At 58.2% G+C, this 25,788-nt stretch overlaps 1 protein-coding gene across 1 annotated transcript; it reads right to left on the bottom strand.

Moving 5' to 3' along the window:
* Nucleotides 1-730: 730 nt before the first annotated feature.
* Nucleotides 731-17,957, bottom strand: TTLL12 (tubulin tyrosine ligase like 12). The gene is made up of 14 exons (XM_045779779.2): nucleotides 17,588-17,957; nucleotides 13,631-13,803; nucleotides 11,356-11,554; nucleotides 10,459-10,618; nucleotides 10,239-10,372; nucleotides 8,063-8,139; nucleotides 6,713-6,829; nucleotides 6,426-6,620; nucleotides 5,962-6,073; nucleotides 5,108-5,259; nucleotides 4,686-4,767; nucleotides 2,790-2,858; nucleotides 2,073-2,211; nucleotides 731-1,767 (listed from the first exon to the last, which is right to left on the bottom strand). The coding sequence occupies exons 1-14, from the start codon at nucleotides 17,762-17,764 to the stop codon at nucleotides 1,616-1,618; spliced, it is 1,938 nt and encodes a 645-aa protein (XP_045635735.2). The 5' UTR covers nucleotides 17,765-17,957; the 3' UTR covers nucleotides 731-1,615.
* Nucleotides 17,958-25,788: the final 7,831 nt, after the last annotated feature.

The raw sequence follows: 25,788 nt of genomic DNA, 5'->3' as shown, positions 1-25,788 counted from the left end.
GGTGGCGCCCTCATGAATGGGGTCAGTGTCCTTGTAAGAGACCCCACAAAGCTCCCTTACCCCTTCCCACACATGAGGGCACAGGGAGAGAATGGACATCTGCCATCTGTGAGTCAGGAAGAAGGCCCTTACGGACGCCCCCGCCTCCAGAACCGTGAGGAAGGAACACCTGTCGTGGAAGCCCCCGGTTGTGGTATTCCGTTACCGCGGCCCTAACGGACCCAGATGGGCACCTGGCAGCTGAAACAGCATCTTCTTGCTCTCGCTTCTCCAAGTGGACATCCTGATATTTCGGGTTTTTTCGACGACTGAACAGGAAGGCAGCTGACACACGGCGCCAGGCCTGTGGTTCCCGGGCCTCCACACACACAGGGAGGCCGAAGTCAGGAAGGCTACGTCCTTGCGCTACAGATCGTGTCGAGCTCTCCGGGGAGAAATCCAGAGACAAGGCGTCCTGCTCTCTACACCTCGGCCTGGCCGGAGGGCAGGGCCGTCTCCCCAGGCGACAGGCTGAGGTTCTGGGTGACAGAGATGATGGACAGACACACGGACGGGAGGCACAGCCAAGTCCCGTTTTGCTTCTTGGCTTCAAAATGAATCAAGCTCCCTGTCCCCCAGTTCCCCCTCCCCAGCCGGGAGGCAAACTCGCCCACCAGCCTGTCAGCCGGGCTGGGGCCACCACGGCTACGCCAAACACACCAGCATCTGACTCCAAATCGCAGAAACAAAGTTACAGAAATAATAAGAATTTTTATATTTTCCTCCCATAAATGAAAAACAAAAATCCAACATGTTGACTCTAGACTCTGGTGGAAGATGGCATCTGACGGTAACGTCAAGTTCTCCCTGGACTCGTCTTCCTCAGCTGTCCACTGCCTGCCGCTCCGCCACCCACACTTGTCCCCGAGGCCCCAGCCGACGGCAGACAAGGGGGAAAGCATGCTGTGCCCGGTGGGCAGCCGGGTCTGCCGGGGCCACAGACAGGAGGATGGCCTGCTTTTGCCAACGGACGGGCTACAGCAGCCAAAGGCTGTGGCCTTCCTGACCAGGAACTTCACAGGAAGCTTGCTGGTAAAGTTTGGTCGAGATTGGGAAACAAGAAGGCTGGGTCTGGGAAGCAGGTTCCCAGGTATTCTGGGAGTGCAGGGGTGCAGGGTGGGACCCTGACCGGACACCCTGCCCCGGGGGAGTCGCGATGCACGAGCAGACACTCTGGAGAAGCAGCCCGCCTGGACCCTGTTCATGTGCGGGCTCCACATGGGCTGCCGGGGAAACCTGTTTGTGGGGATACCTCGTCGTGCTCCCCAGAACCCGCATCTGCTAACATCCTGGGAAACACAGCAGCCCGGGAACCAGACTCTGCGAAAGCCCTCGGCTGAGCATGGATGGTGGCGAGGGGAGTGCGGACGGGGGCCTGGCACTCAGCCCTGGGACTGTGTGACTGGCCCTGCTCCTGACCTCGGAGGGAGGAGGACCCTGAGCCCCCAGAGGTGGTGTGGGGACAACAGCTCGAAGGTGAGGCTGTGCCCGAGGGAGGAAGGGAGGGGGCTCTGCAGAAGTAGCTCCGCGAGCTGAGGCTGGAACGGGCCGGCACGCGCCGCGGAGCTGCAAGCGCCTAGACCAGGCGGGTGACATGGCAGTGGCTGGGCTCGTCCAGGTACAGGGTGCTGAAGACGTCATTGAAGAAGCTCGGGTGGTACCTGCAGGCTCGCTCACAGTCCGGGTTGAAGTTCACCTCTAGGATCTGTGGCTGCATCATTCGCTTCCCTGATGGCACGAGAGCACGGGGCATCTCACTCCTGGGTGGCTGGCCAGGGCACGAGGTCCCTGGTCCCTTCCCTTCCGAGCTCCCTCCTGACACCGCCGCAGCCCGCTGGCCCTCAACGGTGTGCCTCCCACACCAGATCTCCCGGCGAATCTGAGGCAAAGGACCATCTAAGCAGCACTGAGCAGGGCGAGGAAGCGGAAATGCCCTCTCTGTCCCCGGGGCGGGTGGGGGAAGGCTGGATAATCAGCTTTGGGTAAGTGGAGGGGGGCGTGGTTTGGATTATGGGGCGAGGGAGCCCCCTCACCATCTGGACGGTTGTCCCACTTGAGCATGAGGTCGATGGCATACACAGCCCGGGATGAGGGATAGTCGCAGAGGCCCAGAGGCGGTGGCTTGGCACATGCCACTTGGAACAGCTCCGTGAAGGCCTGGAAGATCTCAGCCTGGGGAAGGCGGAGGCAGGGTTGGGGGCTGCACGGCTCTGAGGCTGGGACCAGCCCCCAGAGCAGCTCCTTACATGGCCTCACTGCGTCTGCCTCTATCTGAGCGGGGCCCCAGATGGCTCACGATCCCTCCTCCTGCAGCCTTTGTGTCGACCCCTGGCTGTCGTCGCCTCCTCCGACACCTGCCCCTCTCACTCCGGGCATCTGAACACTGCTAGGCTGCCTGGCTCCTGCCTCGGAGCCCCCAGCTCCCCTCCGCACCAAGGCGCACAGAGCAGCACTCACTCCAGGATGTGGGGGCCAGCCTGGGTCTCCAGCTGTGTCCCTGCTGTCCCCTCAGGTCTGCAACTTCTGGGACAGGTAGAGCCTACTGCCATCTGGGTGTCCCGACAGTGCTCCCCATCCCCTCCAGGACAGCCCGCGAGGCCGAGCTGGAGGAGGGCTGCAGCACACGCAGTCTCCTTCACCAGCCTCAGTGGGAGGGGCAGGACCACCCCGAAGACGCAGGACCCCCACCGGCCCGACGCCACCAGCCCACGAGGGAAGCCCCGGCCTCCGCAGCTTTGCCCAGGACTCACCTGGACACTCCTCCAGGGAAATTCCGGGTACTGCTTCTCAAACTCAGGGATGAACTCATCATAGTGCACCTGCGGACACATGCCCGTCACGCTCTGCCCGGGGCTGCCTCCGGCCAGGGAGCGGGGAGGCCCGCCCATGTTAGCGTGGAGCCTCTGGCACTCGCGGGGGCCCCGTGTCAGCGCCCGCAGCCCATCCAGCACTTCCCACCGCTGGGCACAAATGGGAGGCAGGAGACGGAGTCTGAGCTCTGGGTCTTACTCTGTGAGTCAGGACAAGCGGATTTACTTGCCAGCCTCACTGTCATCATCTGTGAAATGGGACAGTGCTCCCTGTCCGGGACTTATTTGCTGGGTGGACATAGCACCACGCCGGTCTCAGGAGAGTATGCTGGAGGCAGAGCATGGACCCAGGCCTGAGCTCACCGCTCAGCTCCAGCTCCGAATGCCTGAGGACGGCAAGATCTCCCAGGCCAAGACCTCACCCGAAACACGCGTGTGCAAGCCGGCAGGGAGCTCGGGTTTCTTCCTGAAGGGACAAGCCAGGATGGGCTCCCTACGGAAGCCCAGTGCTCACATCCTGCTGGCGATGTGCCCCCACACACGGAAGCTTCCGGGGAAATGTGACCCTTGGGGTGCCACACTCACAATAGAGAGAAGGCACTCAGTTCTCTCCGAGCCAACTTCCAACCATGTCCCAGGGCCCCCCTGACGACTCAGGGTCCTAGGGACCGGCCTCTGACGCAGCCCAGCACAAGCAGCAGCAGCGGGGCTGGGCGTGCGTGTGGGCACGGCCACCCTGCTGCCGCGGTCCGCCCTCGAGGACTGCTGAGTCACGGGCACAGCGGGGTGTCCCCGGGAGTGTTCAGTGCAGCACGCTTACTGTTTACTGATCACGGAAACCAGAAGTGACCTAAACGTCTACTAACAGGTCAATGACAAGAACATCCCAGACAAGGACGCCCCAGCCACATTTAGCAATAATGACAAATCTACACACGTGGTGCTCAGCAAGAAAAGAAAGCCAAGGAAGGATTTGCTCGGTAGGATGACATTTACACAAAAACTTGCACATACGTATCTACAGCTATAGATACATACGCAAAACCAACATCTGAATAGTTTCGGGATATACTTATGCTGAAAAAAATCAAAACATGCCTGGAAAGGATAATTATCACATTCAGAAGCACGGCCCACCTTGTGGGAGGCAGAGGAGAGGCCACCTGCAGGCCTTGGGGTGAGCTGGGTGGGTGAGGGGGTGACTGGGTGTATCCTACCTCCCGTTGGCCTGAAACACCCACGGACCAGCCAGCAGGTCAGGGAGGACTTTCAGGATGATGCGTGAGGCAGCCTCTTTTTCCTTGCCTCCTTCCTCCACCCAGAGCTGGCCTCGGCCTCTGCCTGGGCTAAGCCTACCCGTCCCCGGTGCACGGTACCTGTCCCAGGTGCACTGCTGGCCAGCTGGGGTTTGAGGCCCTCACCTCGGAAGGAGCTTTGCCCTGATGTCCCTTTGCTCAAGGTGCCCGGACAGCATGGGGGGGGGGGCATGGATCCAGGATCCAGGCAGGGTCATGGGCCAGCAGCGGCAGCCTGCCCCGGGGGGCCGTGTGACATGCACTCCGTGCCTCCCCACCCCACCTGTCCTTGTGCTGGGAGGGGGTGCTGAATGGAAGGGAGTCTGTGCCTCCAGCTGAGACCTGCCTGGCTGACTTGCCGCAGGACCTGGGGGGCCTCGGGCACCTCAGACAGAGCGTGTGCCTCTCAGAGCTGCGGGGCTGCTGTTCTGAGATTAACACACGTACCGGAAGGCAGCTCCTCTCACGGTCTACGAGCCTGCCCAGAAGAGAAGCCGATGGGTGTGGGTCTGGGTCTGTACCTGCCTCCAAGTGAACATACCTGCTTCAGCACCACTTCCGGGTCATAGTTCATGACGGTGAAATGTTTCTCATAGTCGTCCAGGTCATCAAGTGCGAAGGGCCTGCAGGAGGAGCGCACAGACACGGGAGGATCCTGAGTAAGGCTGCGTCCCAGCAGGGACGGTGCTCCGAGACCCGCCAGACGCCAGTCCCCCATCGGAGCGAGGGGGCGGCCCCACGGCCCCTCAATGTCACCGGGATCCGCAGCTGCTGGTGCCTGTTTGACAGTGACAAGCCCGCTCACCTCCCCACCCATGGTCGATGCAGGCAGGGCGAGAATCCCCTCCAGGGAACAGGCCCGGACTAAGCGGGGCCACCTGCTGGGTGTGTGGTGGGGACAGACTTTCTGACCCCGAGATAAAGAGGGGCCCCGTCGCCCACCCCAGCCAGCCTCCCAGTTACCGGTTGGAGAAGCGCAGCCAGAACACGTCATATACAAACAGCCTCAGGGGCTTCACCGACCGCAGAAGCACAACATAGCGGACATCGAACTTGACCGGCCCCACGTCTTCTCGAAGGAACAAGACAGGACTTTCAATGTATTTGGACACGACCTGGAGGACACGGACACAGGGCTGCAGGCAGCTCTCCCCTCGCCTGGGCCCGGAGGCAACCCAAACTCTCCTCACCAGCATCTGTCCCCACGCCCGTGGGACATCCAAACACTGTCACCACACCCTGGAGAAACAGGCACGCTCCTGCCCCGGCCCCGGGAGTCCTGCGCCTGGCTCCTTCCTCGGTCTTTTCAAACCCTGTCTGGGCTGTGGCAAGTTCTGTAACTCCACCTTCACTTCAGCTCAAGGGAAAGATCCCACCAGTTTTTCGGTTTTGAATACTGCATACGGTGCTCCGTAATCCCGACCCCTCCTCTGCTGCCTGCACTCCGCTCCGCAATCCCACTGGCACGCGCTCCTTGACCAGTAACCCCCTTCCCCCGACACCGCTCGACGTGCCCTGTCACTACAGCACCCTCGCCTAGGGGCTCCCGGGCCTGGCCGCCTCCCTCCTGCCGGGCGGTCACACGTGGTGCAGCAAGTGGGGACTCTGAGGTCAGACACACCGGGGACAGCTCTGGACAAGGGCTCCCCCCTCACAAGGACAGTCACACAGCGCCCTCCTACTGGCCAGGACACTGGAAGGAGTGGGGTCGGGGCTTCAGAGGTACCAGGACCCACCCCCACGGGTCCCGACACCCGAGTCCCCGTTGACCCATGGTCTCGGCAGCCAGCCTGTGCGCCCAGCGTCACGAGGCCCACCTTGGGGGTGCTCTCGCGGTGCCGGATGATGCTGTGGAGGCTCCTGGTGATGTGGGTGTCCAGGCTGCGGGCCAGGTTCCAGGGCTTGCAGATCCAGTGGTTGTCCTGGCCCCTGAGAGCACACGGGGTCGGCTAAGCTGTGCCCCGCGCTCACCTTCCCAGGACCACGGCAGCCTTAGAAGAGGGGCACCCAAGCTCTCCCAGGGAGTAGCAGGAGGTGTCTCAGAGGGGATGTGAGGGGCAGGTCCTTGGGGAGCAAGGACGGGCTTGCTTGAGCCAAGACACGGAGAGGTCCGTGGTGGTCCCAGCTGGCGGCAGGGCCCTGGGCCCACGGCTCCTAGCGCTGCGGCCGGCACACAGGTGGTGCAAAGCCAAGGAGCAGGCCGGGTGGGGTGGGGATGGGTACGGGGGAGGGGAGGCGGCTGTAGGAGTGTGACAGGTGCTCCGTGGAGGGCGGCCCTTACCGCCGCTCCCGCTGCTGGAAGTAGCTGACGAACTGGGGTAGCTCGGTGCGCAGGTTAAAGGTGCGGGGCAGCCAGGCTGGGCCCTCGGGGCCCCCGGCCCGGCGCGCGACAGAGGCCAGGCAGTCCTTCACCGTCAGCAGGTTCTCGCAGGGGAACTGGTTCAGCAGCACGCTGGGCCGCTCCTGGCTGAGCTTCCTGCAGGGCCGAGGCAAGTGCACGCGGCTCAGGGGCGGTGAGGGGCTCTGGAGTCGGTCCCTGGACCCCCGGCCCGGTAGGGGGGTGCTCACCTGTAGTCCTTGAAGTGGGAGAAGTTGTAGAGAATGTCTGCGTCCGCCTCGCTCTGGGTAAAGGTGAAGCGTGGGTGCGTGAGGTGGCTGAGCACCTGCTGAATGTCCGTGTAAACCCTACGGGGGGAGTCGGGCTGAGCCGGGCGCCCATCGTGCTCGCCACACTCCTGGGACTCGGGGGCTCCCCACCCTGGGCTGATGTGGAGGAGGATGAGGCCGGGTATATATTCCACTCTGCAGTCCTAGCTCAGGCCCTGAGGTCAGACAGGCAGGGTTCCACCCCACGCCCCCTGCTTGCCGGCCGAGGGTGGGGCGGCTAGGACTCTCCTGACCCCAGGGTCCCCACCTCTAAGATGGGATCACAGCCCAACACATACTTGTCACTGGGGTGACACGGGATAACCTGAGTGTCTAACAGATGCAGACTTGCCTCCCACATGGAAACAGGAAGGACTGACCCAACCAACCTCCCTGGACACGCTAAGAGCCCTGCGCTCAGAGAAGGCAGCTGGCGGCCGGGTGCCTGCAGGGGAGTGTGCGGCCAAGACGGCCCTGGACAGGGCCCCTTCCACAGAGTGCTCACTGCCGCCTGCCCGGCCCTCGCTGGCCCCGGGCAGAGGGGAGGACAGAGCCCGGAGCCCATCTGCTGGGGGTGGCAGAGACAAGAAGGCGGGAGGGTGGCCCGGCCCAGGACAGCGGTCCAGGGGAGGAGATGAAGTGGACTGCTGGGGCCGGGCCAGCATGAAGCGTCTGGCCTGTGGCTGGAGCCTGGGGCAGGACTAAGCAGGAGGCCGCGGTGGGGCCTCTGACCCTGAGGAAGGACGGACACTGGGCAGTGGGCCTGGGCACCAGGAAGGGCCCCTGGGCTGCCTGGCTGGACCAGGCTTGGGTAGGCAGAAGCCAGTCAGGGACCCGCCTGTGAGCCTGGTCCACATCCAGGGGGCGCAGCACTGCGTGCCCACCTCCTCGCCTGTACAGCGGGCCGTCTGCTTGCACCTGGCGTCCAGCCCACCTGGCCTTACCTTCCCACCAGTCCCCACCTGCAGGTACCTGGGAACAGTCCCTCCTGGCAGCCAGCCGCCTCTGCCAGGCGCCCCACACATTCCCTGACCTCAGGAGCAGGCCTGGCTGTGTTTTCACCCCAGGACCCGAGGAACAACCCCCCCCCCCCACCTTCACAGCACTCTCTTTGTGATCCTACTACTCTGCCCCTGGCTTCCGTCACCACCGTGCCACCGGGAGACGGCAGGCGTGCTGAGCGCCTCCCCGTGCCTGGCGCTGTTCTCGGAGCCGTGGGAACTCGGGGGGGAGCAAGGAGGGTCATCATGAGCTAAGAAGGGGGCTACGTACTTGAAGACGTGGTTGCAGGGATACGCCACTGGACTGATGGCAAGTGGCAGCTTCTCCTTGTTTTCCTCCAAGATGGCCTAGAAGGAAAGCACTGAGGGTAGAAACAGACCTTCAAGATAGGGAGAGGGCACACACGCCATCCTGGCGCATGAGGGGGCACCCCCGGACCCCAGGCACAGCCGTCCAACAGGCACAGCAGCGGCCAGAGCCCTTGAACCACCCCGGCCCTGGATTCTGGGGCTCAAGGCCCCTCGGGGGCTGAACAACCCATTTGTGTCCAAAGAAGAATGTAAGCACTGCTCTAACCCTCAACGCCCCTGCCAGATCGTAGCAGCTGAGAGGGCGTCAAGCCCGTCCTGGCGGGGGGCTGCCTGGTCCTCGTGGCGCCCCGAAGTGCTGTTCCAAGCGTAAGCCGTGTGGTGGTTCAAAACACACCCACAAGCTCCGCGACACTCCCTTCGAAAGGCAGAGGCAGGCGTGCGAGCGGGCCCCGCGGAAGTGCGTCCTCAGCCCCAGCAAGGCTCAGAGGACGTGGTCCGGCCGACAGCCGGACTCCACTTCGAGAGGGGCTCCGAGTACGAAGCACCCCCATCTCCTGTCCCACCGAAAGTGGCTGAGATGACAAATGTCTGCTGCGTTAGGCCGCTCTGGAGTAATTTCCCACCCCGTGATAGTGAACTCATACCAGCGGCCCCGGGCCCAGCGCACAGGCCCAAGCTGGATGGGTCAGATGGGGAAAAGCAACCAGACAACTCGAGTTTGGCCTCATCTCCTCTTTCTGGACAGCACAGGGTGCCCCAAGGAAAAAACAACTACTAACTTGAATTTCTGGGTAAATTCAGCTGGGCAGTCCCAGCTCAGGCCCTGAGGTCGGCCAGCCAGGGTTGGCCCCACCCCGTCTGCTGGACCCACCTCAAGATCAGGAAGCCTTTGTCCCCACGCCATTCTTAAACCTTTGCATTCACCCATTTACTAAGCACCTTCTAGATGTAATTACCCCGGACTCAAGACGAGTGTTCACACAGTTCCCTGCACGGACAGATCAGCAACCACGGGCGTAGATAGAATTCATGGGAAGGTGCCAGGAGGTCCCACCACTACGCCCAACCTCTCCCAAACCATGGCACTCACAGAACAGCTAGCACCCCACGGCGCTTCCCATTCTCACTCGGGCGAACTTGTCCAGGCCTTTCTCCAACCCTCGGAGGCACTCAGTGAATGAGTGATGTGCCCGTGTGGGCAGGAACATTTCAACACAGTGGGGCAAGGCTTGCAGCCTCCGCCCACAGGCTGTCAGGGCCCCTGGTGTTGCACCCCAGCTCTCCCACCAGCTGTGTGACCTTTGGCAAGTTACTAAAACTCTCTATGCCTGTTTCTTCATCCTCAGCAAAATGAAGACAGAAATAGAACCTCAAGTCCTTATGCTGTAAGGACTAGTCAAGCGTGCCTGGAAGTGCCAACCACAGGCTGGCTCATGGCCTCGTTCCAAACCAGGACCAGCCAATGGGAAGCGGTGGCAGGTGATCAGAGGGTGGGGGAGGAAGGTGAGGGGGGCCCGGGGGTGTTCCCTGCCCAGCCCTGCCTGGTCTGCTAGTGGCTATGTTCCTAGAGGCTCCGCCTCCTCTCCAGCCCGCAGCCTCCCAAACCCTGGCTCTCTGATTTGCCCAAGAGGATGCCAGAGAAGCAAGCGCCTTTGCTGCCCGTAACAGCAACAGTAATGACGACACGACTGGCTGAGGGCCTACTGTGTGCCGGAGAATGCACCGTGCGATGCTCGAACAGCGTCCTCACACCCCCGGGGAGGAGGAAACAGTACGGAGTCAGGGCTCATAACCAAGCCTCATGGCCCACATGTGCCCCCCAGTCCTGGCAAGGAGTCCCCCAAAACGAGGAAGAGCAGCACTGACCACCAGCGCCCCCAGCTCCGACCCTCTGACGGCGAGGTTCCCGGCCTCAGGCCCTGGGGTCTGGGCTCGGTGCTGGCAGCCAAGCCGGGTGGCCAAAGGCGGCTCTTGTTCGCTACCTGAGCTCTGAGCCCCTTGTCTCTCAGACGCTCCCCAACTCTTCGCTCCCTCCCACAGTAGCCAGCTGGCGTTCAGTAACATTTGGTGACTGAAGAAATGTTCCAGAAGCCACCAGGCCAAAAGGCCGTGAGGTCGGAGGCAGACAGTCACACCTGGTAGTGCTCATCGGGCGGCTCGGGCGTGGAGGAGCTGAAGTCCAGCAGGTCGGCGGGGACCCAGGGCAGCAGCATGCATTTCCGGATCAGCGGGTCAGCCTCTCCGTAGGCAAAGTCCCGGGTCACCTCCTCTGCATCAAGACACGTGGCCCATCAGGGGGCAGCAGGAAAGCAGGGCCTGGGCCCGTCCTTCAGGGTGGGCAGGTGTGGCACTTACCGCCCGTGTCCAGGTCCCGCAGGGGCCACAGCAGCGTGTAGGCCACCTGCTGGGGCATGTAGAAGAAGGGCGCCGTGGCGAAACTGGGTGTGTCCGAGTGCTGGATGCGCGAGCCGAACTCGTCCATGATGTACCATACCGGCACCTTCTCCTCGGCCGTCTGGAGGCAGAGCACACACAGCAACCTGTGTCCACTGGTCCATCTGTCTGCCCCTTCTGTTGTGCACCCCCCGACCCATCCATGCACCCAGACGATGACCCGACTACACCCAACTCCCAGAGCCTAGAGCGTCTACCACACACGCCCGGGTACCCTTAACCAGGGGCCCGTGGGACCATCCTGGGCAGACCGGCCGACTAAAGTGTGACTGCTTGTATGGGACAGGTACGTGGACTAAGGCACTCAATCTGGCGGCTACATGGATATGTCTGGCAGGGAGAGGGCAAGGGGGGCTCCCTGGAGGAGGTGACATCTAAGCCGAGACCATGAGAAATAACTTGTCTTCTCCCACACTAAGAGTGGTAAGGGGCTGAAGCATGAGGGTGGGTCTGGGGAGGCTGGTAAGAGGGGTGGCGATGGACACTGAGGACTTGTGCTAAAGGGACACAACTCTTTGGATGCCAGTAAGGAAACACTGAGGGCTTTTGAGGGATGACAGAACCCGAAGGCACCGGGAAACAGGCAGCCCATGTCCAGGGGTCTGAGAGAGGGTCATGTCCTGTGAGCTCGAAGGCCCCCAGACACCCGGGTCCCCGGCGCCAGCTGGCCCAAGGCAGAGTAACAGGCCCATAACGGAGCCACAGGGAATGAGGGGGCCCCGGGAGAGGCGTCTGCTCATTTTTGGGGTGAAGGCCCCTGGGGCTAGGTCCTGCCTCCCCTGGGCTCCCCCTGCTCACCCCATGGGCCAGCTGGTAGGTCTGGTTGAACCGCCACATCTCCTCCAACACCAGGTCCTCGGCCTCGGCGCTGGGCAGCTCGCCGTGGAACTCGATGCCCATCAGGTTGGCCATGCGGTGCAGCAGCCCGGGCACTTGCTGCAGCTGCTGGCGCGCGCGCTCCACGCGGCACGTCCAGGCGTGGTCGATGAGGAAGATGCTGCGGGCCGAGAGCGGGCGTGAGGCTGCTCACGGGCACGGCAAGGAGGGGCCCGCAGGGGGCTCTGCCCCAGGAGGGTGGGGGAAGGCCTGCAGCTGTGGCCTGGGGAGCTTCCTCTTCCAATTTCTGCAAAAACCATCAGGGTCCCTACCTCCTGTCTGGGGGATGGCACGAGATCAGAGGAGACAAATCATACAACGTGCTGAGTGTGCACCAAGTGCCTGTGTTCTTGCGGATAATGACCAGCCATCACTGTCACAGTAAGTGCCTCCAACTGCATTTGGACCGGCCCATGCTCCCCACCTTGCTACCTGCAGGCCTGGCTCTGGCGGGCGGCTCAGCAAAAAGGCTGTGCACAGCGGGAAGCCAGGAGCCAGGTTGACCTGCAAAGCAGCCGGCACTTGGAGCTCACTCCCGCAGGCCTGGGACTTCAGGGCACTTCCTGGGACACAGAAAGGCCTCTCTGTGGGAGAGGCTGCAAGTCCCCACACACCTGGACCCCTGCGGCCCACGCGCCCAGTCCCGCTGGAAGAGCCCGGAGTGGGGCCACCGCAGAGCACCAGGCAGGCATTCCCACTGCAGGCCCAGAGGCCACACCTGCCTCCCCGCCCCGCCCAGGGCAGGGCTGCTGGGACAGCACCCAGAGCCCTGCTGGACCAGGAGGCTCTGACACCCAGGGGTGTGTCTGCTGGGCAAAGTGGCCCTCACCTCCGTTCCCCTGGGCGACAGCAGATGCTCCAGTTCTTGCGCTGGGTGGCAAGATGAGTATTTATTCCATTGTGCTTCTAGTACTGTATGTTTGCATAGTCAAATGCAGATTTGTTCCCGCCCTCGTGCTCAGAGGTCATGACCAGGGGAGGCCGTGCACACAGCCGAGCTTCAAGGCGGGACACCTGGGAGTGACCCTGCGCAAATGCTCACGAGGGATGCTGCACACAGCAGGTGTGGAGAGAGGATGAAGTTGGGGTCTGGCAATCAGGGGAGACTCAAAGCTCACAGGGAGAAAGGCCCAGGAGCAGGGAGGGCTGTGGAGCCAGAGGAACTGAAAATGCCCAGAGCTCCAAATGCAGGAATCCACCTGCATCCCCGCCTGTGTCTGCCTGGTGCAGAGGTGCGTGTGCCGAGGGCGCAGAGGGGCAGTGAGCTCCTTGAGGCGGCTGCTGTGCCCAGGGCCGCACAGGTGGGAACAGAGCAGGTGCACTGAGCTTCACGTGAACGGTGCGTCTGCAAGTTTCTGAGTCAGAGAGCGCGTGGGTGCAGGCAGCTGGCTGCTGTCATTACCTGTGTGGCCACTCCCGCCCCCTCGCAGGCTGCCCTGCAGAAGAGGTCGGCCAGACTCTTCCCTGAAGAGCTATGGACACAGGGCCCTGGATAGGCCGGCAAGTTTCCCCCTCAAGGGTCCAGCAAAGTTTGGCAGACGGGCCTGAGGGCCTGCCATGGCTGGAGACAGCAACTCTTGGGCCCTAGGAGGCAGGAATCCCAGGGTTCAGTCTTAGCTCGGCCCCGCCCACCCTGTGGCCCTGGGCCAGGCCCAGGCCCAAGCCTGCTCTGGGCCCTGGTGTCCCCCCCTGAGGAATCAAGCAGACCACACTGCTCACAGCCCGGGCATAAAGTCCTGGGAGAACCAGTTTGCCGGGCTCCACCCAGAGCCTGGGATTCAGCAGGACTGGGGCTAGGTCCTCAGAAAAGCCAGGGCTCACAAGTCAGGCTGCCTGGCGTTCCGCGCCCACCCTCTCAGCCAGCTGTGTGACTTTGGCCAAGTCCTTGCCACATCTCACTGGCAAAATCGGAATGCATCACCCCTCTGCTGTGGGACCCTACTGATGGCTGGGAGAGGTGTGGGGAGGCTGCTCTCAGGTCTGCCTGAAACATGACTCACAGGGGAGCGTCAGGTCATCAGTGTCGGGGCGACCCGACCGTGGGGCCCAGCTGGAACCTCGGGTGGCCACAAGCGCCCGTCACACAGCAAACACCAGAGCCTGCCACGGCTCTTCTCCCCGGAGGGGCCATCCCTGGCAAAATCTATCAGGGAGCTCGCCCTGCACAGCTGAGGGGCGTGGGGCCTGCAGCTCCTACCTGTTGGGGTCGGCCGCCTGGAGCCCGTTCTCGCTGGTCACGATGACCTTGTAGCAGAGCTCGCCGCCGGGGTTGGGCTGCTTCTTCCGCGCTTCCCGGGCCTCCTCGCCCTCACTCTCCTCTTCCACTTCCTGCACTTGCATTATCCCAAACATCTCCCCGGCATCGAAAACCTGGGGCCACAGCAGGGGTGTTGGCAGGCTCCCCGGGGCCCAAACTCCCGCCCCGCGGAGCGCCACACCCTGGCCTCAAGGACCAACGAAACCCCTCGGGAGAGGCAGGACCTATTTATTACCCAACTACCCATCTCATCGGTGGGGAAACTGAGGCTCCTAGAGATCAGCCAGAACTGTGACTGTAACCAGTCACCAGCTACCGTCCAGAGCCCCGCAGCCCAGGGGCCTGTGCTTAGAAGCGGGGCTGCAGGTGTGCGGCGGGATCTGAATTAACCTGGCCCCTGCTGCACGGGGAAATGTGTCTTGAAAGGCAGCGGGTGGCCCTGGTCAGGTCAGAGGTGAACCTAAGGGTTGGGATCTTGGTGGGACCAGGGATCTCAGTCCACTTTCACCAGAACAGCCAATCCTACGCCAGGGCGGCTGAGGTGCCCCAGAGCTTCCCACAGCTGTCGCGCCTGCCAAGCCAAGAAACGGTCTGGGGGGCACCTGGGGGGATCAGTCGTTAGGTGTCTGCCTTCGGCTCGGGTCATGATCCTGGGGCCGTGGGACCGAGCCCCGAGTCGGGCTCCCTGCTCCGCAGGAAGCCTGCATCTCCCTCTCCCACTCCCCCTGCTTGTGTTCCCTTTCTCTCAAATAAGTAAAAAAAGCAGCAGTTCAGCCTGCACAACGTGTGCTCTGCGGCTGGTCTCCTGAGGTGCTGGGTCAGAAAGATAAGGGCCTCGGTCCTTAAGTTTCCTTGCCAAACACACGCAGCTAGTGAAGACGAGCCAGCCTGCCCCCTCCAGCCACAGTCACACACCGTGTGTCTGCCAAAAGTTGGCAGGGGGCCTTAGGGCAGATGCTGGAGCCAGGCTGTGGGGCCTCGAACAAGTCACTGAACCACGCTGTGCCTCAGTTTCCCCATCCATACAATGGGAACAGCAGAGCCTACCTCAGAGGGTTGTGGGAAAGATGAAATGATTAACAGACATCAAAAGCTTGGAAGAACCTAAGCTCAGCAAATGCCGTGTAAGCACCTGCCACCACCATCGCGCTTTCGAGACCAGCCTCTCCCCAGGGAAGAAGGCATCCTCCACCTCCCAGGAAAGCTCAGTGTTAAATCAATAAAAAAGTGCACAGAAAGTCCCTGGCACGAGCAGGGACTCAACAAAAGCCAGTTTCCCAAAACCCACTTCTCATGACCCTCACAGAAGCAAGCTTCATCCCGGCAGATGCAAACCGGCCCCCTCTTCAGGCACAAGCAGCTTTTTTGTGCTAGGCAGGCTCTCCGGGGTGTGAGGGCAAACCACTCGGGATCTTGCCTAGGCAGCAGGCAGCCGAGTGGCACAGTGGGGTAATGCTGGGCCACGTGGGAGGCCCAGGTAAATGGTGCTGGGGCCTGATAGGAGGTGAGCATTAAAGCAAGGGAAGATCTGAACCATGTGGCCAGGGGCAGCGGTGCAAGGACCCCAAGTAGGGGCCCAGAAGCTATGGGTGGGGAAGGCCATGGAACAGGTACAGCAAGCCAGGGTCCTTGGAAGACAAGGGAAGCTGCCTCAAGCCGGGTTCCCTAAGCAGTCAGAGCTGGGGTGGGGGGCGTGGTTGGGGTGCTGCCTCCCCTCCAGGACAGAGCTGCTCAGAGGACTGGAATTCACACTCTGGGTTTCAACCTAAAACCCAAATCCCCACCCTCATCCCCAAATCATATGGGAGGGAGGGGGCACAGTGGGGTAGCCTAAGGCCTGGGGATAGAGGGCCTGCCTTCCTCCCAGCTGTGAAGTAAGGGTGACCACAATCCCTGCATGGAGGGACTGGAGAAGCCCCTAAGGAGGTTAGCGAAGGGGAGTGGTTCTACAGCTGGCAAGTTCCTGCCGGCAGGAAGAGCTGGAATTTGTTTTAAAACGCCCCCCATCCTTTCCAATGAAACTGATCTGAGGCAAGGCACCAGGGTTATGGGCCTTGTGGGGAGTTGGAGGAGCCCCCTGTTGGCAGGTGCCCCCTCCCCCACACTTGTGCCCAGGGCAGCAGTGGCAGGTTTCACTGGGAACAATGGATGCAGGTTTTGGGTCTAGTAAAGTGATGACTCACAGCTCTGCCCATAACCCCTAACGGCAAGGGAGGGTCATGGAAAAACACTGGCTGCCCCCTGGCAGAGCTTCCCAGCCAGGCAGAGGGGACCCTACACTCTGGTGATTGCCCACCACGTGCTGGCACCGGCTGAAGCCCATCTCAGGCCTCCCCACCCAATCCCCACTAAGACTGTGGGAGCCGGGGCTGTGTTCCACCGTCGGGCTTTCCAGATGGAGACTCCAGCTCAGACGGAGCAGTGTTGCCCAAATGAGGGTTTACTACCCACGGAGACTGGCTGGGCTAGGGCCAGGGGATTCCCACATCGGAACCTTCCACCCAGAACGAGGGCCTTCTTATCCTAACAAACCGGGGGGGGGGATCCCCAGCACATGCCTGTGACCAGAGCCAAGGGCTCAGGAAACTGGTGCAACAGAGGACAAGTCATAGAGGAGAAGGAAATTCGCAAGAGGCAGGGATGTACTGAGTGCTACTGACTGTGTGTCTTTTTCGTAACAACTATGTGCTTGGAGCAGGAGAGTACCTGGTAAACTCTGATTTAACACAGAAAACCTGGCTGAGAAGGTGGGGGTCTGTTGAGCGGCTAGGCTTGGGTGACAACCTCTTCCTGGCTCTGGGGCTCCACTTCATCACCTGCCCCAGTCTGTCTTGGCCCTGGGGGCAGCCCTCCACCCAAGAAGAGCCTTGTTCCAGCTAAAAAGCCCCCCCCCCCAACTGGTCGGTGAATGTGCTCTGGCTTCAGCACCTGGGCAAACGCTCCAAAACCAGGGCCCACTCATCAGCCAGCACCGTGGGGAGCCCCAGTGGAGGCCCAGGCTAGACAAGGCTCGTGGGCAGAAGGGAGCCGTCCTCACAAAAGAGCAAAGGACCTAGAAGCATATAAACCCTTTTGTTTAGATTTCTGTCTCCCACAACCCGTTTTCTTTCATCTGCAAAATGAGGGTGACCAGGGCTCAAATCAAATGATGACACAAGAAAGAATTCTATGGCCCGAACTGTTAAAGCCACACAAACTCAGGGGACATCTACTCTCCCTGGAGGAGGCAGTGGCTGACAGCAAGATACAGCTTCCCAAGTCTGACTTTGGGAGACTCACTTCCTCTTCCCGTGACTCAGTTTTTCCAACCGCATAATGGGGATGATAAATCCGTGGAGCTCAGGTGTGTGAACTCAGTACACGTCCCGACACACAACGGAGGCGCACACACAGCCCTGGACCAGCCCCAGGCGCTGGCAGAATCGGGGCCACAGGTACTGGGCTCCTGCTGCCACTCTTAGGCCCCAAACTCTAGAAGCTCCTAAACCGCCAAGGAGGCGACGTGTAAGTCAGTCGGTCATCACGGCATTCGTGCTCTTCATCAGCAATCCTCTGTCCGTGGCGCCGGGACACGGACACACCCCCAGCGCGTCTCATCCAGGCCTGCCCACTTCAGCAGAGGCTTCTCCAGCCCTGGAACGCGCTTTCTCTACTTCTCCCCCAGACACCCAACCAACCCCGTAAGCACGAGTCCTCCAGGGGGCCGCCAGCCTCCCCGCCAGCGCACCTGGCCCGGCCTCCCCGCGACGCAACCCAGCGGCTCTCGGCCCGGCGCCCGCCCGCAGCCACACCCTTCCCGGTAGAAGGGTCCAGCGCGCTCCGCGCCCCCGCTTCCCCGCCCCGCATCCCGGTCCTGCCGGCCGGAGCCTCGCCCTCCCGCGTCGCCCTAGCCCGCACCTCGTGCTCCAGCTTGTGCAGGAGGCGACCCCAGTACCGCTCGGGGACCCCGGACGCGCGCAGCGCCGGGCCGTGCAGCGCCGCGAACTCGGCCCGGGCCCGCGCGTCCTCCTCCGGAGTCAGGCCCGGGTCGCCGCGCTCCGCAGGCGGGCTCTCCGACCCCGCGTCAGCGTCCATGTCGCCCACACCAGCGCCAGCGCCGAGCCCCACTCCGCCGCAGCCCGCGGGCCCTGCCCTCCCGACTTGGCCCGCCCGGCGCCCCGCCCTCCTCCCGAGGTCGCCGCGGTCCCCGCCCACCGCCCGCCCGGCGCCGGCTAGCGCAGGCAGCCGGGGGCCAAGCTCCCGGAGCCGGACCCGGAGCCCGGAGGCCCGGCCGGCCGAGGGGCGCGTGCGCGAGTGCGTGAACGCGCGGCCCTGCGCGGGGGGTGCGCGGGCGTGCGGCGCGTTGGGGGCTTGGCGCTGCCGGCGTGTGCGCACGCGCGCCGGCTGGGGGCGGTGTTTTCTCTCTCGCCCCGCGGCTGCTCCGGGGGATGCTGGGAGTGAGGCTGTGAAGCGTCCACGCGGTCGGAAGCGGAAGAGACTCCACACACTGTCCGGAAAAGGAACCTGAGGCTTGGAGACAGGGTTGTAGCCGACTCACCTTTGACGCCTTGAAGACCCCAGGGGTGGGAGGGGATCTCCGATTCTTTTGAATGAGTCACCAAATTTAGGTGCTGCAGAGTAGTGGCCCTTCCCAATTTCTGTACATTTGGATTCAATATGTAAATTTATTCAGTTAAGCCCGGTGGTGTTTCTTATAAGTGGCGGTATTGCAAAGGTATTTCTAAGTGCGATTTGCAGAATTTCAAGAATCTTGCTTTGAACGTTCTATTTTTTCAAGGTCTTCCGCGTTTCATTGTTGTGTTTACAACTTTGCAATTGTTGTAATTAGCTAAAAAGCGCGAAGGCTGATTTTTTTTTTAATTTAAAAAAAATTTCTTTTTTTGGTGCTTCCGTTACTGAATACTTAGATTAAGAGTTCTAAATTGTGTTTGGAGAAAATGCGCCAGTTCCAGGGACTTGTTCAGTGTCCCTGGGACACATAACGTTGGTATGCAAAGGTTCACACTTCAAAGTCAGGTGGTGAGGGGCACAGGAAAAAAACGTTCCTGCCATGCTCAAGTACTTTTTTGTATCTACCATCAGCTTTATCATGGAAATTTTGTAGTTCATTACTCTTAATTGTGAAAAAAATATTTGTGAATTTTGACAAGTATGATTTCTAATTCAGTTGATATAATTTACAGCTTGTTTGGATGAAATTACTAACCGCATCCAATTCCAAGTACATTTCTGCTCCATGGGGTTCTTAATTTACTAAGAACCTTGGTCCCTTTTGTTGTGCGGTTGAACTGTACGTGAATATTCTCCTTGCAAAAAAATGCCTTCGGGGGAGGGGCGCCTGGGTGGCTCAGTCGTTAAGCTTCTGCCTTCGGCTCAGGGCGTGATCCCGGCGTTATGGGATCGAGCCCCACAACAGGCTCCTCCGCTGGAAGCCTGCTTCTTCCTCCACCACTCTCCCTGCTTGTGTTCCCTCTCTCACTGGCTATCTGTGTCTCTGTCAAATAAATAAAATCTTTTAAAAAAATGCCTTTGGTGTTCAACTTTTTAACTGAATTTAGCTGAGTAGCATTTTTTAAAGGTTTTATTTATTTATTTGAGAGAGACAGAGCACAAGCAGGTGGAGGGGCAGAGGGAGAGGGAGAAGCAGACTCCCCACCGAGCAGGAAGCTAAAACTGGGGCTCGATTCCAGGACCCCTTGACCATGACCTGAGCCAAAGGCAGACACTTAACCAACTGAGCCACCCAGGCGCCCCTAGCCGCTTATCATTCACAATAAGGTTGGTTTTTAACTTTGTGATGTGAGCCAGGAGTGAATGGTCAAGAAAGAATTCTTGAGATGTTTTCAGAGCAAAAAGGTGTTTTTATTAAAGCAGGGGGACAGGATCCGTGGGCGGAAGGAGCTCTGCTGGGGTCATGAGGAGTGATTGATTAAATAGTTTTAAGTTGGGAGGGGATTAGAGATAAAGGAAGTTTCCAAACGGATGTTCATGTGTTTCTAAAGAAGACATAGGATCCTGGAGATCTGGCTCTTGTCAAGCTAAGGTTGCTTTTTGCCTCTGGCAAAGCATTAAGACAATTGTGAGTTTCTTGAGAATGTCGCACTCAGCCGGACTCAGGTATTTATCAGTGGGCTGCAAGCTGACAGGAAATTGAATTTTACCTGCATTTCTTTTGCCCTTGTTCTCCTCATCACTTTGGATAGAATAAATTTCCGAAAGCTTAATATTGATTCCATTAATTGGATGGAAAAAAACCCAGCTTACGACTTTGATACACGCTGGCATCCTCTGTGGAACAGTTGCTCGGCCCGTGGAGCCAACACCCCCTCGGTGATGGCTTTGCTTTCCAAAGGAGGACAGGAAAACTTGGAATTAGAAGAATGAGTCAGGGGCGTCTGGGTGGCTCAGTCCGTGAAGCATCTGCCTTTGGCTCAGGTCATGGTCAAGGGGTCCTGGAATCGAGCCCCACTTTTGGTTTCCTGCTCGGTGGGGAGCCTGCTTCTCCCTCTCCCCCTGCCCCTCCCCCTGCTCATGCTCTCTGTCTCTCAAACAGATAAGTAAAATCTTTAAAAAAATTTTAGAAAAATGAGTGAAATGAGTGTAGAAAAAGTCATTTGACCTAAACGAAGTCATGACGTAAGGAGTAACATGTCAACCCACCTCTGCAGCTGCACGTGTGTTCACCCATTTCCGGGCACAGTCTTTTTTTTTTTTTTTTTAAGATTTTATTTATTTATTTGACAGAGAGAGACAGCCAGTGAGAGAGGGAACACAAGCAGGGGGAGTGGGAGAGGAAGAAGCAGACTCCCAGCGGAGGAGCCCGATGTGGGGCTCGATGTGGGGCTCGATCCCAGAACACCGGGATCACGCCCTGAGCTGAAGGCAGGCACTTAACAACTGCGCCACCCAGGTGCCCCTCTGGGCACAGTCTTTGAAAAGACTTACTAACTTTTGAAATAGATGGGATGCTTCTGAGTCAGCATTGTGTCGTCTGTTTTGGCTTCTGGTTAGTGACATCTCTTCAGCCCCCAGGGTGGAAGGTAAAAGCCAACAAATACCTTGTGGCAGCTTCAGTTTCTTAATTGACTTCGAGAAATGGAGGTTTAGAACTGAATTTTTAAAGAAAATGTGAACTCCGTTTTTGTAAGTGTCTTGCTCCGGAAAAGATGTATTGCCCAAGAAGAACAAAATACAAATAAAGAACTTCTGCCATATAATGGGCAGTCTGCTGCAGCAAAAGTGTTCGGACTTGTCTGCACAGCCCAGAGCAGGACCCCTCAGCCTCTGCTTCCCACACACCTCTCATGCATACCTGCCCTGTCATTTCCCCTGAGGCCTCATGCCACGCAGGCTACAGAACAGCGCACAGATCAGGTGGTGGGGAGACGGGCGGCAGGACCTCCCTGAAGAGTCAGTGCATGATGCTATTATATTGTAACTCGGTAAGAATTATTACTGGCTTCACTGACCTGGACATCATGAAGAACCATGTGGTATTATCTATCGTGCCTTATAGTCTTATGCCTATGTAGATAGCATAGACCATACTCGTAATTATTTAGTGATGAGTAACCGTATGAAAACCTACTTGTCCTCTCTGACACCTCCCCCTTCCTCCCCTCTATATCAGTCTGGAGTTTATCTACGCCAAGGGACGGTAAATCCAACTGGGACTGGCTTAAGGATAAAGGGTCTTTACTGGCTCACACCATGTGATGGGCTGAATGTTTTTATCTCCCCAAATTCATATGTTGAAGTCCTAACCCCCAGTGTGACCATATTTGGAGAAAGGGCCTGTGAGGAGGTGATAAACCTTAAATGAGGTCATAGAAGTGGGGTTCTAATCCGATAGGGCTGATGCCCTTACAAGAAAAGGAGTAGATATCAGAGCCCTGTCCATGCCAAGTGAGGACACAGTGAGAAGCCAGGAAGAGAACTCTCACTAAGAACCAAATGGGTTGGCCCCTCGATCTTGGACTTCCCAGCCTCTAGAAAATAACTTTCTGTAGTTTAAGCCATGTGGTCTGTGACATTTTGTTATGGCGGCCAGAACTACCACATAACACATAAGATGGGCGTTCATGTGGGCTTTAGGTCCGGCTTGCTCAAGGGGCACACAAGCATCACGGGGATCTGGTTTTCCTGTCTTGTCTCTCAGCTCAGCTCTTCTGTGCATTGGCTTTCCTCTCTGATAGGCTGTCCCCTTGTAGTCATAAAACAGCTGTAACAGCCCTGGCCTGCTTCCTCTCAGAGGTCACTCCTGCTGGGAAAGGGATCCTGAGTGTCTGTGTTTCTCTTGCACAATGGTTGGGTTCTGTGAACATCCCTGACCCACCCCTCTGACAGGACAGTCCCGTTTTGCATTCTCTTCCCCAAATGCAAATCCAGTGGTATCAGGTCTCCACTTAAAATCTCGCGTAGTTACCTGGTGCCCAGGAGGAAAAGCTCAGCCCTTCGGGGCTCCAAGGCCCTGCTGTCCTCTCCAGCCTCCTCTTAGCACATCCTCCCTCCCTCTTTGAGTCCTGCCGCTTGGCCATCTCCAGCTTTTGCCGGGGGGTCTCAGGAGTTTCGCAGTTCCTCCTGCCTGAGGCTCTTGCCCTCCGCTCCCCTCCTTAATTCCAACTCATTTTGGGGGGTCTCAGCTGCGTGGTTCTCCCTTAAGGAGCCACTGAACGTGCAATTTCATCGACATCAACTGCTGTCTCTGCTGCCCTCGCCACCAGGAAGAGAGAGAGAGAGGAAAAAGGAACTTCTATCCAGAAAATCGCAAGCCCAGGGTGACTTTGGCCCCTGAAAGCTTCTCCTGCCAAGGGCTGTGCTCCTAGTAGAAAAAGCGTTCTTCATACACCCTGGAGCCTAAACCCAACTTCACCTGTTGCTCAACTAAAGAGAGAGCGGTTGGCTTCCAAGCAGGGGGAGAGTCCACAGTGAGGCTGCAGGCCGCTCTCCAGGCTGGCAGCTTCCTAAGGAAAGGGGTTCAAACCCCGCTTTCCCTCTGCTATCCAGTGAAATACTGAACGCGTCTACCAGGAGAGAGAGGTAAGTGGTCAAGCACCAACAGTGCTGCACGTTTCCCCATCATACTCCATTCCGTCTCCTGGAAGGAAGTCCTTGCACTGGAGGGGAGACTGGTTACTTCCACGCTTCAGAAAATTCTTTCCTCCCGTGTGGCCATGTTTACCTAAACAATAGAATATTTAGTTCTGCTTGCTTTTCAGATTAAAGATATGACGTTATGTGCTCATGAAGTTTTCATTTCACTCCACATTGTGATGTTTTGTTGTGCCCTGCTTAGATCCGAACTGGGTTTGCTCCCATCTTCGACACCAGCCAGTTCTCCACCTCTCTCTGCTTCAGTCTGATTCTGACACGTCTACCTGGAGTTGGCACAGACCCCACGGGTTAAGGGCTCAGTCCCCAAAACGGCACCCCCTCAAGACGCCAGGCACGTCCAGGTTGTCAGCTGTGCTTCTGACCAACCTGCTATCAATTCAGGGGGTGCCCGTGACCTCCTCCTTGGCTTTGATGATTTGCTAGAAAGGCTCACGGAGCTCAGGAAAGTGCTTTACTCACTATTACCGGCTTATTATAAAGGATACAACTCAGGAACGGCCGGATGGAAGAGGTGCATAAGGCAGAGTCTAGGGCGCCTGGTGGCTCAGTCGGTTAAGTGTCTGCCTTCGCCTCAGGGCATGATCCCGGGGTCTTGGGATCGAGTCCCGCTTCGAGCTCCCTGCTTGGCATGGAGACTGCTTCTCCCTCTCCTGCTCCCGCTCCCCGTGCTTGTGCTCTCTCTCTCTCTCTATGTCAAATAAATAAATAAAATCTTAAAAAAAATTAAGGCAGAATCTATGTTGGGAAAGGGTTGCGAGCTACTCTCACAGAACCCACACACATTCACCAACCTGGAAGCTCTCCGAACCTCGTTATGTGGGGGGTTTTATAGAGATTTCATTCCGTAAACCACCATTGATTAAATCATTGGCCATAGGCCAGGGGGTGGAGCTGGAAGGTCCAATCCTCTAACTAGGTCTTGGTCTTCCTGGTGACCAGCCCCACCCTGGAGCTCTCAGGGCCCAGACCCCAGTCCTTCATTAGTACCCAAAGGACATCATTCTGGAGACTTCAAGGATTTTGAGAGCTGTGTGCCATGAACTGGGACAGAGACCAAATACCTATTGCTTATTGTATCAGAGAACGAATTCACATTCCGTGCCAGTTGCCTCTTTAAAGTATACAATCCTGTGGTTTTGAGCGTGTCCATTCGCAAGGGTGCGTGGTGTGCAAACATCACCATGGTCTAACTCCAGAACGTGTCCATCACATGAAAGGGAAACTCTCCACCCCTCCCGGCTCTTGGCAGCCGCTGATCTACTTTCTGTCTCCAGGGATTTGCCAGTTCTGGATACTCATAAAAATGGAACCACACAGAATGTGGGTTTTGTGACTGGCTTCTTTCACGGAGCATAGCGCTTGCAAAGTTCATTCATAAGTTAGTGTGGGTCGGTATGTGATTTCTCTACATGGCTGAACACTACCCCTTTGTGGGGGGGGTTCCCACACTGTGTTTGTCTGTAGAGAAGTTGATGGACATTTGGGCTGTTTCTACTTTTTGGCTCTTTTAAAAAAAATTAAATTAATTAATTAATTTTACTTTTTGGCCGTTATGAGTAACACTGCTGTGAACATTCACGTGCACATTTTTGTGTCCACATACTTCAGTTTTCTTGGACGTCCACGCCCAGGCCTGGAATTGCCGGGTCATCGATGAAGTTTACTATCTGAGGACCTGCCCAACGGTTTTTGCACTTCTTTTGTTATACTTATTCCTAAATAGGTTATTTTGATGCTATTGTAGGTGGATTTCTTTTAAAACTAGGTGCCATGCCCGGTGTGGAGCCCGTGCCCCATGTGCAGCCCAGTGCGGGGCTTGAACTCCCAACCCTGAGATCAAGACCCGAGCTGAGATCAAGAGTCGGATGCTTGGGGCACCTGAGTGGCTCAGTTGTTAAGCGTCTGCCTTCGGCTCAGCGCGTGATCCCAGGGTCCTGGGATCGAGCCCCGCATCACGCCCCGCATCAGGCCCTGCATAGAGCCCGCATCGGGCTCCCTGCTCGGCGGGAAGCCTGCTTCTCCTCTCCCACTCCTCCTGCTTGTGTTCCCTCTCTCCCTGTCTCTCTCTCTCTGTCACATAAGTAAATAAAATCTTAAAAAAAAAAAAAAAGAGTCGGATGCTTAACCAGCTGAGACATCCAGGTGCCCCTAATGGATTTTTTCCTTAATTTCATTTTCGGATTATTCATTGTTGGTAAATATGCTGTAGTGTTTTGAATGTTGGTGTGTTGCTGGGGTCCGGAGCCGACGGCCAAGAAAGAACTCTTGAGAAGTCTTTGGTGCAAAATGGTGGTTCTATTCAAGCACGGGGACAGGACTCCTGGGCAGAAAGAGCTGCCCCCCCCCCCCCCCCCCCCCCCCCCCCCCCCCGCTCTGGGATCAGTGAGGAACAACTGATTATATACTTGGGGTTGGGGGAAGTAAAGATAAGGGGAGTGGCAAAAAGGATTTTCTTATGCTAAAGAAGACACACAAGATACTGGAGGCCTTGCCATTGTCAAGGTTGTTCTCCCCTCTAGTAGGGCATTAAGACAGTAGGGAGCTTCCTGGAGGAAGGTTATACTCTGCCTCCCGGAGTACTTGTCAATGAGCTGCAGGTTATAAGGACATTTAATTTTATCTACATTTCCTTCTGTCTTTGTTTCCCACGTCATATAGAAATCTAATTGATTTTTAAAAGCTTTTATTTATTTATTTGAGAGAGAGAGCAAGAGAGACTGCACAAGTGGGGGAGGGGCAGAGGGAGACGCAGACTCCCCTTGGAGCAGCGAGCCCGCTGATGTGGGGCTCGGTCCCAGGACCCCCGAGATCACGACCTGAGCCAAAGGCAGATGCTTCAGCGACTGAGCCACCCAGGTGCCCCGAAATGTAGCTGAGTTTTGCAGATTGATCTTACCCCCGGTAAACTTGCTGACCTCCTTTACTAGCTCTAATAGCTTTTTTTGCGGATCCCTGAGGATTTCCTATGTACAAGAGCAGGCCAT

This window comes from Ursus americanus, chromosome 17, assembly GCF_024610735.1.
Source record: "Ursus americanus isolate L20-20 chromosome 17, mUrsAme1.1.p, whole genome shotgun sequence".
NCBI lineage: Eukaryota > Metazoa > Chordata > Mammalia > Carnivora > Ursidae > Ursus > Ursus americanus.
The sequence above is the reverse complement of the archived record's forward strand: the minus strand, read 5'-3'. Positions and strand labels throughout refer to the sequence as shown.

What these genes read in the sequence shown, in the direction of transcription:
- TTLL12 (XM_045779779.2), bottom strand. Translation starts at nt 17,764, where the DNA reads ATGGACGCTGACGCGGGGTCGGAGAGCCCGCCTGCGGAGCGCGGCGAC. An exon ending in CCTACCAGCTGGCCCATGGG is followed by an intron (nt 10,619 to 11,355) that starts GTGAGCAGGGGG and finishes CTCTGCCTCCAG; the next exon opens with ACGGCCGAGGAGAAGGTGCC. An exon ending in TGGCTGCGCTTCTCCAACCG is followed by an intron (nt 4,768 to 5,107) that starts GTAACTGGGAGG and finishes CTCCTCCTGCAG; the next exon opens with GCCCTTCGCACTTGATGACC.